At 49.6% G+C, this 12,259-nt stretch overlaps 1 protein-coding gene across 1 annotated transcript; it reads left to right on the top strand.

Moving 5' to 3' along the window:
• Positions 1-2,207: 2,207 nt before the first annotated feature.
• On the top strand, positions 2,208-6,473 carry LOC311312964 (carboxypeptidase O-like; the record flags this gene model as incomplete). The annotated part of the gene is made up of 7 exons (XM_084442972.1): positions 2,208-2,297; positions 3,572-3,682; positions 4,087-4,203; positions 4,316-4,409; positions 4,904-5,106; positions 5,194-5,278; positions 6,196-6,473. The coding sequence occupies 7 exons, from the start codon at positions 2,208-2,210 to the stop codon at positions 6,471-6,473; spliced, it is 978 nt and encodes a 325-aa protein (XP_084299098.1).
• Positions 6,474-12,259: the final 5,786 nt, after the last annotated feature.

Genomic DNA, 12,259 nt, shown 5'->3' with positions numbered 1-12,259 from the left:
GGTGCATACAGTACTTATATATTGCTTACATGGTGCATACAGTACTTATATATTGCTTACATGGTGCATACAGTACTTATATATTGCTTACATGGTGCATACAGTACTTATATTGCTTCAAGGGCCGAAGAGCAAAACCTCCTATTTGCATATTTGGGTATCCTTAAAAAATAGCATTCTGCAAGAGTTTTTGTTTTTCAAAAAAGTGCATTTTTCAGATAGGAGGTTTTTCTCTTCGGCCATCGTTATGATGGCGGCGTTCTCATGTTCAGCTCTGAGGACTTAGAATGACATTCAGTCCTTACTAAAGAGGTTCTCCTGTCAATCAGTCCTTACTAAAGCTAGAGGTTCTCCTCTCAATCAGTCCTTATTAAAGCTAGAGGTTCTCCTGTCAATCAGTCCTTACTAAAGATAGAGGTTCTCCTGTCAATCAGTCCTTATTAAAGCTAGAGGTTCTCCTCTCAATCAGTCCTTACTAAAGCTAGAGGTTCTCCTGTCAATCAGTCCTTACTAAAGCTAGAGGTTCTCCTCTCAATCAGTCCTTATTAAAGCTAGAGGTTCTCCTGTCAATCAGTCCTTACTAAAGATAGAGGTTCTCCTGTCAATCAGTCCTTATTAAAGCTAGAGGTTCTCCTCTCAATCAGTCCTTACTAAAGATAGAGGTTCTCCTCTCAATCAGTCCTTACTAAAGATAGAGGTTCTCCTGTCAATCAGTCCTTACTAAAGAGGTTCTCCTGTCAATCAGTCCTTACTAAAGAGGTTCTCCTGTCAATCAGTCCTTACTAAAGAGGTTCTCCTGTCAATCAGTCCTTACTAAGGCTAGAGGTTCTCCTCTCAATCAGTCCTTACTAAAGATAGAGGTTCTCCTGTCAATCAGTCCTTACTAAAGCTAGAGGTTCTCCTGTCAATCAGTCCTTACTAAAGCTAGAGGTTCTCCTCTCAATCAGTCCTTATTAAAGCTAGAGGTTAAAGATAAAGGTTTGAAATTAAATGTTGTAGTTTTATTCTTCAATAATATATTATTTTTTTTTACATTGACAGAGTTGTTAAGGGCCAAGAGAGTCCATGGGACTATGAGTACACTAAGTACCACCCCATGTCAGAGGTAAGAAAACTATTATACATTTTATTAGGTCATTGTAATTTTATATGACTATGACCCCCACTACCTTTTCTATTACCCTCATTCCCACTCGCTATCTGTCTTCGGTGCCGCTGGCCCTAACTGGCCATGAACACCAGCCAACGCACAGAGGTTCAAGTGCACAGCCTGCAGTTGGGTGATGCAGGCAGTCGGCCCAAAGTCCAGCCAAGCAGCAGCTCCTCATGCTCACAGCTCTGTCCCTTATCTAAGTCCCAGAAAGAGTACGTATGTATTAAGTAGTCTGACCCCCCTGCCACCCCCCCCCCTCCTCCTTTTGTGTGCACTTTTTTTAAATTAGTTTATTACTCACTTTATGCACTTTACTCACATTTTTTATCGTAGGCTCACATTGTATGACATGTCGATCGATTGAATTTGCCGTCTGTCTCTTGTTGTGTTGTGTATTGCATGTGTAATGTATCTATATTTGATTACAAGTTAACATAAAATCAAGAGGGTACCAGGGCTCAATGCATATAAGCTAGGTCTGTCCATGTTCTCCTGTTGACAAGATGTGCCGACTACATCCAGGAAGCCCTTAGTCGGCTGTAGCTCAGTTGGTAGAGCGGGTCGTTCAATGATCGAAGGGTCAGTGGTTCGAATCCCAGCTCCGACTGTCCACATGTCGAAGTGTCCTTGAGCAAGACACCTAACCCCAAAATTGCTCCCAATGAGCAGGTTAGCAACTTTCATGGCAGCTACCGCCATTGGTGTGTGAATGAGAGGCCATTGTAAGACGCTTTGAGAGCTGCTAAGGTGGAAAAGCGCGATATAAGTGCAGTCCATTTATACATTCCTGTTTATTTATTTTCTGATATTATTATTTTCTCTATAATTGACATGGATATCCTTTGGTAGTTTATTTTCTCATTCTTGAGATCTGAATGTACATTTTATTTGTAACAAAACAGCCCGGTGGTGGGCAGGGGAGGGTGAATACGCAAATATATTTATGTATGTTAATGTATTTGCCCTGTGTTCAAAAAAGAAAATTATTAGAAAATAAAGCTCTGATAAAAAAAAAGAAAACGTGTGTTTGTCTGCTCTTCAGATCTACTCCTGGATGGAGCGGGTGGTGGACGAGAACCCAGACCTGGTCTCCTCCAGCGTCTACGGACACACCTTCGAGGGCAGGAACATCTCTCTGCTCAAGGTGACCTCGTTCACTCCATTCCCTCCGCAAAAGCTTTCAATCAAAACAAATCAAACTTTATTCGTATAGCGCATTTCACACACACAGGCAACACAATGAGCTTTACAGAGAGCAAAGGGGGGGTGGGCATAGATAGATCCCAGCCCTACATTTGAACAGGTTGGTTTGTTCTGACTTGGATGGGGAGACAATGCTTCCTTTAAGTTAAACTTGATATTTCGAGTAAGATCATCGAATGTTTGTAGTCTGTTTGATAAGAGGTTTTCTGCTGACTAGTCCCGTTTTTCCTGTTCTTAATCTATTCCAGTACCAGGACACATATGATCAGACTCTAGGAATAGAGAGGAGACCAGGTGCAAACAGTAAAACCCAACTAGGCACTGATGCCCAGATGTATAAGGGAGTAAGACTGAACTATGTATAGAATCCAGCCACACCGTGACTATAAAGATGGTCCAAACTCAATGCTATGTGGTCCGATCAGAGTTCACTGAATCTATTATGTACCTGTGACTGACCCAGGATCTGTCTGCTGTTATACTCTGAATGGAGTGTGTCTCTGTGACTGACCCAGGATCTGTCTGCTGTTATACTCTGAATGGAGTGTGTCTCTGTGACTGACCCAGGATCTGTCTGCTGTTATACTCTGAATGGAGTGTTTCTCTGTGACTGACCCAGGATCTGTCTGCTGTTATATTCTGAATGGAGTGTGTTTCTGTGACTGACCCAGGATCTGTCTGCTGTTATACTCTGAATGGAGTGTGTCTCTGTGACTGACCCAGGATCTGTCTGCTGTTATACTCTGAATGGAGTGGGTCTCTGTGACTGACCCAGGATCTGTCTGCTGTTGGACTCAGTAAATCTTGAGTCTGATCTACAATTCTGTTCCGGCGCATTACTTCCTCTCAACATTGACTCTTCAATACCGAACCTCCATCATTCATCCCTGTTGAATGGACTAGTTGTGTGTGTGGTTCTATCAGCGGTGTGCTGTGTGTGTCAGGGACTGTTGAATGGACTAGTTGTGTGTGTGTGTGTGTGGTTCTATCAGCGGTGTGCTGTGTGTGTCAGGGACTGTTGAATGGACTAGTTGTGTGTGTGTGTGTGTGGTTCTATCAGCGGTGTGCTGTGTGTGTCAGTGGACTGTTGAATGGACTAGTTGTGTGTGTGTGTGTGTGGTTCTATCAGCGGTGTGCTGTGTGTGTCAGGGACTGTTGAATGGACTAGGTGTGTGTGTGTGTGTGGTTCTATCAGCGGTGTGTTGTGTGTGTCAGATAGGAACGAGGGATCCGGAGGGAGGAGAGAAGAAGGCGGTGTGGATAGACTGTGGTATCCACGCTCGGGAGTGGATCGCTCCTGCCTTCTGCCAGTGGTTTGTCAAAGAGGTCAGACGGCCTCAAACACATGCACACACGCACACACACGCACGTACGCACGCACGCACGCACACACACACACACACACACACACACACACACACACACACACACATACAGAAGGGACATATTCGCAGAATGTTTCCTCATCCTCAAAACAACATTGATATCTTTTTTTAAACAGATTCTCACCACATGGTGCTGGTGTAGGGTGGGGATACACACACGCAAACACACACACAAACTCATACACACACACACAAAAACTCATACATACACACACAAAAACTCATACACACACACACACACACACACTCTCTCTCACACACACACACACACACACACACGGCAGAGACATATTCGCGGAATGTTTCCTCATTCCTCAAAACGACATCGATATCTCTCTTTCACAGATTCTTCAGGGTCACAAAACGAGCGAGAACATCCAGCTGATGCTACGGAACCTGGATATCTACGTCACTCCAGTCCTGAACGTGGACGGCTACATATATTCCTGGGCCAGTCCGAGCGTGAGTTCTGCGTTCATTTCATGTTTTCTTCGGGGACGGTGCCCCGGCCGACACAGAAACACGGGTTCAACATCAAGGCCATCGGTTCTGATGGTCAGCTTCTGTCCGACAGAATCGTCTGTGGAGAAAGTCCAGGTCCACCCCGCCGGCGGGCTGCGATTGCCACGGAGTTGACCTCAACAGGAACTTCTACGCCAACTGGGGGAGTGAGTTGAGACAGATTAAGGGAAGAGGACAGTCTTCCCACTGAGCAAAGACACGTCTTAAAGACGTCTTTTAGATGTCTTTTTTGTCTTTTTCGGACGTCCAAAGACATCCAATTAGGAGCCAGAATGAATGTTTTTTTTTAACGTTCAGATATTGAACCCGTTTTGCACGTCCACAGACGTCTTAGAGGGGTCCAAGCCAGACGTGTGAATATTGAGGGGTCCAGCAGACGTACAAACGGGGTTCAGGACCGACGGACGTTATTAAGACGTGATCTGAACGTCTCCCTGACGTGTTTGCTGGGTTCATACCGAGTTTATTTTGCACTGAGACAAAGTTGATTAGGGATCCAGAGACAAAGTTGATTAGAGATTGTTTCGTTAATCAGCTTTCTCCTAATTGGCGCCGTAATGTCTCAAATTACCGTGGCAGAATGCTATTTTTGAAGTGTGGTATTGTATTGAGCGGTCGTTGTTGTTGTTGTTGTCGCTAGCGGAGGGCGTGTCCTTCGACTGCTGCAAGCAGACATACTGCGGTCAGGGGGCGGTCTCGGAGAAGGAGGCCCAGGCTGTGACGGAGTTCGTCGGGAACCGGACGGAACAGATCCTCCTCTTCCTCACTATCCACTCCCACGGTCAGCTGCTGCTACTGCCCTACGGACACCCGCAGATACGCGCCCCCAACCACTACGAACTGGTGAGGGGACGAGGGAACCAGATGGTCGTTTAGACGGGGGGCTACCTGTGTTTCTTGAGGTGACCGCCATGTCTGGGATTCCCGCAGGTGAAGCTGGGTCAGGATGCGGCGGCGGCCATGAAGGCGGTCCACGGCATGGGGTACACCGTGGGAACCTCCCCCCAAGTCCTCTGTAGGTCACATGACTCGGGCGCCGTTCATACGCCATCACACATGCCGGACACCATCACCACCATCACCATCACCATCAGCCCGTAATATCAGACTGTTTTAGTACTAGATACTTTCTTAGTACTTTTATCTCACATCAACATACCAGTGCACTTTCAACAATCAATTTGAAGGAAACCTGATCCCAACCCCCACTCTCTCTCTCTCTCTCTCCCTCCCTTTCTCTCCCTCCCTCTCTCTCTCTCTCTCTCCCTCCCTCTCTCTCTCTCCCGCTCTCTCTCTCTCCCTCTCTCTCTCCCTCCCTCTCTCTCCCTCCCTCTCTCTCTCTCTCCGTCCCTCCCTCTCTCTCTCTCTCCATCCCTCCCTCTCTCTCCCTCCCTCTCTTTCTCCCTCCCTCTCTCTCCCTCCCTCCCTCTCTCTCCCTTCCTCCCTCTCTCTCTCCCTCTTTCTCTCTCCCTCCCTCTCTCCCTCCCTCTCTCTCTCTTTCTCCCTCCCTCTTTCCCTCCCTCTCTTTCTCCCTCCCTCTTTCCCTCCCTCTTTCTCTCGCTCCCTCTCTCTCTCTCTCTCTCTCTCTCCCTCCCTTTCTCTCCCTCCCTCTCTCTCTCTCTCCCTCCCTCTCTCTCTCTCCCGCTCTCTCTCTCTCCCTCTCTCTCTCCATCCCTCCCTCTCTCTCCCTCCCTCTCTTTCTCCCTCCCTCTCTCTCCCTCCCTCCCTCTCTCTCCCTTCCTCCCTCCCTCCCTCCCTCTCTCTCTCCCTCTTTCTCTCTCCCTCCCTCTCTCCCTCCCTCTCTCTCTCTTTCTCCCTCCCTCTTTCCCTCCCTCTCTTTCTCCCTCCCTCTTTCCCTCCCTCTTTCTCTCGCTCTCCCTCTCTCTCTCTCCCTCTCTCTCCCTCCCTCTCTCTCCCTCTCTCTCTCTCCAGACCCTAACTCTGGTTCGTCCAGGGACTGGGCGCGGCTGGTGGGGATCCCCTACTCCTACACCTTCGAGCTGAGGGACAAGGGCCAGTTTGGCCATGAGCTCCCCGAGGAGCAGATCCAGCCCGCCTGTGAGGAGGCCTTCGTCGGGGCGGTCGTCATGATCACCTACGTCCACGACAAGACCTTCGGTAACGCCGCTGCCGCGGTGACCGCTGTCTCCACGGTTACCATCTGGAGCAGCGTGATGGCGGTGGGTCTCACCACATGGGTGCTGGTGTAGGGTGGGGACACACACACGCACACACACACACTCATACATACACACTCATACACATACACACAGACACACTCATACACACGCACACACACTCATACATACACACACACTCATTCACACGCACACACACTCATACATACACACACGCACACACACCAGGGTTATAATAGTTTTGCTTTTTTCATTAGTTTTTATTTTTATATCGTTTTAACTTTTTGTGTTCAATTTCAGTTTAGTTTTAATTAGTTTTTTAAGCAGATTTGCTAGTTTAGTTTAGTTTTTATTTTTTGATAATGTTTAGTTTTACTTTAGTTTTTATTAGTTTCAGTATTAGTTTTAGTTTTTTTTTTCTGTGCTAGCCTCGTGAGACCATCCTGATCTCGTGAGCTCACGTTGTTTCACTCCGTGCAAAACAAACCATCTGGCGCACGTCAGGTTACTTCTGCGTAGGGGCACAGCTAAAGAACATGGAGGATAGATTTAATATCCACCCAAAATACTAGGCTTATGTATGAAATGAAAAAGACTAAAACTAAGGACATTTTCTCTACAATTTTAGTTTATTTTAGTTAGTTTTGTTAACACACAATACAGTTTTAGTTAGTTATCATTTTTTTGTAAAGCTTAGTTTTTATTTTTATTTCAGTTAACTAAAATGTTTTTTCACACCTAGTTTTCGTTTTTTAGTTAGTTTTCGTTAACTATAATAACCTTGACACACACTCATACATACACACACACGCACACACACTCATACATACACACACACACTCATACACACTCACACAAACAGACACACACTCATGCACTCGTACACATACAAACACACTCATTCACACACACACACACACACACACACACACACACACACACACAAACACACACACACACAAACTCATACACGGACACACTCATACTCACACACACACACACACTCCCATACACATACACACACACTCACAGGCACACACACACACACACACTCTCACTCACTCACTCACTCACTCACTCACACACACACACACACACACACACACACACACACACACACACACACACACACACACACACACACACACACACACACCAGCATCACTGGTAAACTGTGAATGATTTTGGAGTGATGTGCCACCGTTGTACAGCAGGGGGCAGTAATGCTCCACTGACTATGTAAATTCCACTGCGGATCCCTGCAGACATTAAAGTACAACGCTGCATCACTGTGGTTTATTTGTACTGTCTGCAACGACACCTCTGCCTCAGCGTACACCGTCTTTATTGTTCCATACTTGTCAAAAAGGGAGAATAAACAAAATGTATTGGAGTTAAATAATAGTTTGTTTGATGACTTTTCTTTCATCCCCTCAGTTGTTTGAAATCGAGAGCAGTCAACCATGTTGTTTCTTATCTGTCGTCTGAGTCTCTCCAGGCAAACTCAATCAAGCACGACTGAGTTATTTGAAAAGGATTTCAAATACTATTCGTGGCCCGGGGTAGTCAGGTTCGGCCCGCTGGCCTCCTTCCAGGTCCCAGCCCAGCCCCGGTACCGCTCGACTGGGTCCAGATCTCCAGAACCACCGCTGGGACTGGGCTCGGGTTCAACTCTCCTCAATCACCAAGACAAACAGCACTCCTCCGCCTCCCCCTCCACACACATCTGACTCCGCTCGCTTCCAACAGCAGATTACATTAGCCGCCATTAAGATGGAGACTGATAATCACACGGTCGCATGTCTGGGCTGGAGTGTCTCTTGGCCAGACTCTGGAGAGGGGGAAATCGTTACCATGGTAGAGTGATTAAGTGGACCTATTTTCTTCTGGCATGGACACCCCCCCCCTCCCCCATCCTCAGTCCTCTCGGTGACGACTTAATTTGTTGATGAGCGAACGCACCAATCAGATACGAGTTTACCCTCACAGGAGTAGGTGGGGTAGCGTTTGACGCCACAGCGCACATGACTGGAAGATGAAGTGCTGTGTGATGTATCATGGGATGGTGAAGCACTGACACGAGAGAGTTGAGATAATGGACTAACAACCGGACAGCGTCTAGAGAGAACAGCAGCAGTCGTTCAATTAACAAGCATAAACAGTCGTTTGATTACCTCTGGCAAAATAGTTATGGTAGATTTGCAGTGTTTAATGTCTGCTACAGTGGAAATTATCTCTCTCTCTCCCTCTCTCTCTCCCCCCCTCTCTCTGCCTCTCTCTCCCTCTCTCCCTCTCCCCTCTCTCCCTCTCTCTCTCTCTATATATATATATATATCAAGTGAGTTTGCTGTCTAACATTTTGAAAAACACCTTCAATTCCATGTCCAATATTGGTGAAATACCAAATACCATCAGATTTCAGGTCGTGCATTTTCAAATTGGCACCTGACATAGATGGGCCTCAAGTGATGTAGTTGATGAACCTTGACTGACAGTCCTGTAAATCAGACTTGTACACGGGCAAAATGCCACGGTGGTAAATGGCGTGGAACGCCTTGACAGTGATGTGTTTTTAAAATGGTAATTGTTTGATAAACAAAGCATCTCGCCCACTCTCAATTCTGGCAGTAATGTTTTTTCCAGGCTTATATTTCCCTCGGAGCGTCAGTTTTATGGATCCGAGCCACGGAGGTGTCGGTCCCAAACATCCATTAGCGCCGTGGCCTGAGTCTGTTGTTGTGTGTGACGTGGAGCGGGAGGGGTACTGTGCTTTCAGCCTGACCTGAGCTAGCTGAGTAAACACAGCTCTCGCGTCCCCACCCAGTTATGGGACTACGGTGGTGACGGAGATGGCCGTGATGACCCCACATCTCCCTGACCGCTGACGTGTCCGTAGTGGCCGGCCCCCGGGGGGGAACGCCGGAGCTGCTGGTTGTTCAGACGGTGTTAGGCTGGTTGGTGTTCATCCTGGTGAGGACAGAGTGCCAGGATGTACTGTAGAGTAATGACCAGGTCAGCAGAGTAGGTGCAGCTGGACAGTGGATCTGTGGGCTGACATGGCAGCAGTAACATTACAGGCCTTCCCCCATCCAGGTCACCCCCGGGCATGCCTCTCTCTCTCCGTAGCTATCCCAGCTGTGAGGGCTAGTGGAGGAGGACCCAAGAGCAGACAGGACAGGCGTAGGGGGACAAGAACACGTTGGGGCACGTTTATTGGTCACGCAAGGGTCAGGCAGGGACGCGGTAGTCAGACAGGTGTGGGGGTCAGGCAGGAACGTGGTAGTCAGACAGGCGTGGGGGTCAGGCAGGAACGTGGTAGTCAGACAGGTGTGGGGGTCAGACAGGCGTGGGGGTCAGGCAGGAACGTGGTAGTCAGACAGGTGTGGGGGTCAGGGAGGAACGTGGTAGTCAGACAGGTGTGGGGGTCAGGGAGGAACGTGGTAGTCAGACAGGTGTGGGGGTCAGGGAGGAACGTGGTAGTCAGACAGGCGTGGGGGTCAGGGAGGAACGTGGGGGTCAGACAGGTGTGGGGGTCAGGGAGGAACGTGGTAGTCAGACAGGTGTGGGGGTCAGGGAGGAACAGGTCAGTCAGACAGGCGTGGGGGTCAGGGAGGAACAGGTCAGTCAGACAGGCGTGGGGGTCAGGGAGGAACGTGGTAGTCAGACAGGCGTGGGGGTCAGGGAGGAACGTGGTAGTCCGACAGGCGTGGGGGTCAGGGAGGAACGTGGTAGTCAGACAGGCGTGGGGGTCAGGGAGGAACGTGGTAGTCAGACAGGCGTGGGGGTCAGGCAGGAACGTGGTAGTCAGACAGGTGTGGGGGTCAGACAGGCGTGGTAGTCAGACAGGCGTGGGGGTCAGGGAGGAACGTGGTAGTCAGACAGGTGTGGGGGTCAGGCAGGAACGTGGTAGTCAGACAGGTGTGGGGGTCAGGCAGGAACGTGGTAGTCAGACAGGTGTGGGGGTCAGGGAGGAACGTGGTAGTCAGACAGGTGTGGGGGTCAGGGAGGAACGTGGTAGTCAGACAGGCGTGGGGGTCAGGGAGGAACAGGTCAGTCAGACAGGTGTGGGGGTCAGGGAGGAACGTGGTAGTCAGACAGGTGTGGGGGTCAGGCAGGAACGTGGTAGTCAGACAGGCGTGGGGGGTCAGGGAGGAACGTGGTTCTCCAGTCAGGCAGGGGTCAGGCAGTGGCAGAGAGGTCAGACTAGGACGAAGGAAAACAAAAAGATTAAGGCAGGGTTCAGATGAAGGCAGGCTAGGTTACGGCTAGAGACGCGAGACCCACTAGGCTGGTCAACCATCTGGCACCGACGGCTGAGTAGCCCGGCTTCTTAACCTGGCTGAGATGGGCTGATTGGAGACGCCAGGCAGGTGTGGAGCGGGAACACGCCCGGCTCGTTGCTGAGGCTGATTGGTGACGTCAGGCAGGTGTGGAGCGGGACCACGCCCGGCTCGTTGCTGAGGCTGATTGGTGACGTCAGGCAGGTGTGGAGCGGGAACACGCCCTGCTCGTTGCTGAGGCTGATTGGTGACGCCAGGCAGGTGTGGAGCGGGACCACGCCCGGCTCGTTGCTGAGGCTGATTGGTGACGTCAGGCAGGTGTGGAGCGGGAACACGCCCTGCTCGTAGCTGAGGCTGGCGAGGGCGCAGTTCCCGCTGCGCCCTCTGGGACGTACCTGGGGAGTCTGAGTCAGGGTCAGAGGGCGTGGGCGTGGTAGCCTGACGAAGGCGGGGCTGACTAGGCGTGGCGTGACACCGGCTCCCCTCATTGGGCAAGACACTGAACCCCAAATTGCTCCCAATGAGCAGGCTAGCACCTTGCATGGCAGCTGCCGCCATTGCTGTGTGAACGGGTGAATGAGAGGCCGTCTTAAAGTGCTTTGGATAAACGCGCTATATAAGTACAGTCAGCTTATCGTTTACATTGGGTCTGAGTAACAGAGGTGGTTCGGTGAGCAGGTGCGCCAGGACACGTCTACACGAGAGCAGACTCACTATCAATCAATCAATCAATCAATCAATCAAAGCTTTATTTGTATAGCGCATTTCATACCCAGAGGCAACACAATGCGCTTTACAGAGAACAAGGGAGGTGGGCATACTACCCACTCTCTACATATTCCAGAGGGAAGCAAAAAAAACAGTAATCACCCGGGGGCCAGATAAGTGAGCTGTAAAAATTCTTCCCTGACCCCTCTCAACAAGGCGATCGAGCAAGCTCCTGGAGTATGTTTGTCTACCGGCTAAGAACATTTATAAAGCAAAAAATAACATTAAATTACATTTTCAGAGTAAGAGAGGCTAATAACATCATAGGAGAGACATGGCAAACACTGGTGTATGTCTGTGTGTGCGTGAATGTGCCTGGGCCCAGATAGAGGCAGGGGTCAGGGGTAGGATCGGGGTAGGAAGAGGATACGGACCCGGGTTAGGGTGAGGGGAAGGGGATCTGAGCCCAGGACTGGTGTATGTCTGTGTGTGTGTGTGAGTGTGCCTGGGCCCAGGTAGAGGCAGGGGTCAGGGGTAGGATCGGGGTAGGAAAAGGATACGGACCCGGGTTAGGGTGAGGGGAAGACTAACCACTTACTTAAACCTAGCGCTATTCATCCACACAGAACTGCCAGTGTATGTGTGGTGTGTGTGTGTGTGTGTGTGTGTGTGTGTGTGTGTGTGTGTGTGTGTGTGTGTGTGTGTGTGTGTGTGTGTTTATTGATCACATCCTGTACGGCCTTGAGCCCTGAGCATCTATTGATTAAGATCATTACGCTAGCGCTCGCCCCTAACGAGAAGCTATGAAGTCATAAGTTGAAGAGCGGAGTCATCCGCCGGCTGGATTCATTACTCCGACCCTCCGGCACG

This window comes from Borostomias antarcticus, assembly GCF_949987555.1.
Source record: "Borostomias antarcticus genome assembly, chromosome: 9".
NCBI classification, from domain to species: domain Eukaryota; kingdom Metazoa; phylum Chordata; class Actinopteri; order Stomiiformes; family Stomiidae; genus Borostomias; species Borostomias antarcticus.
Note: the sequence above shows the minus strand (reverse complement) of the source record. Positions and strands in the feature narration are given on the sequence as shown.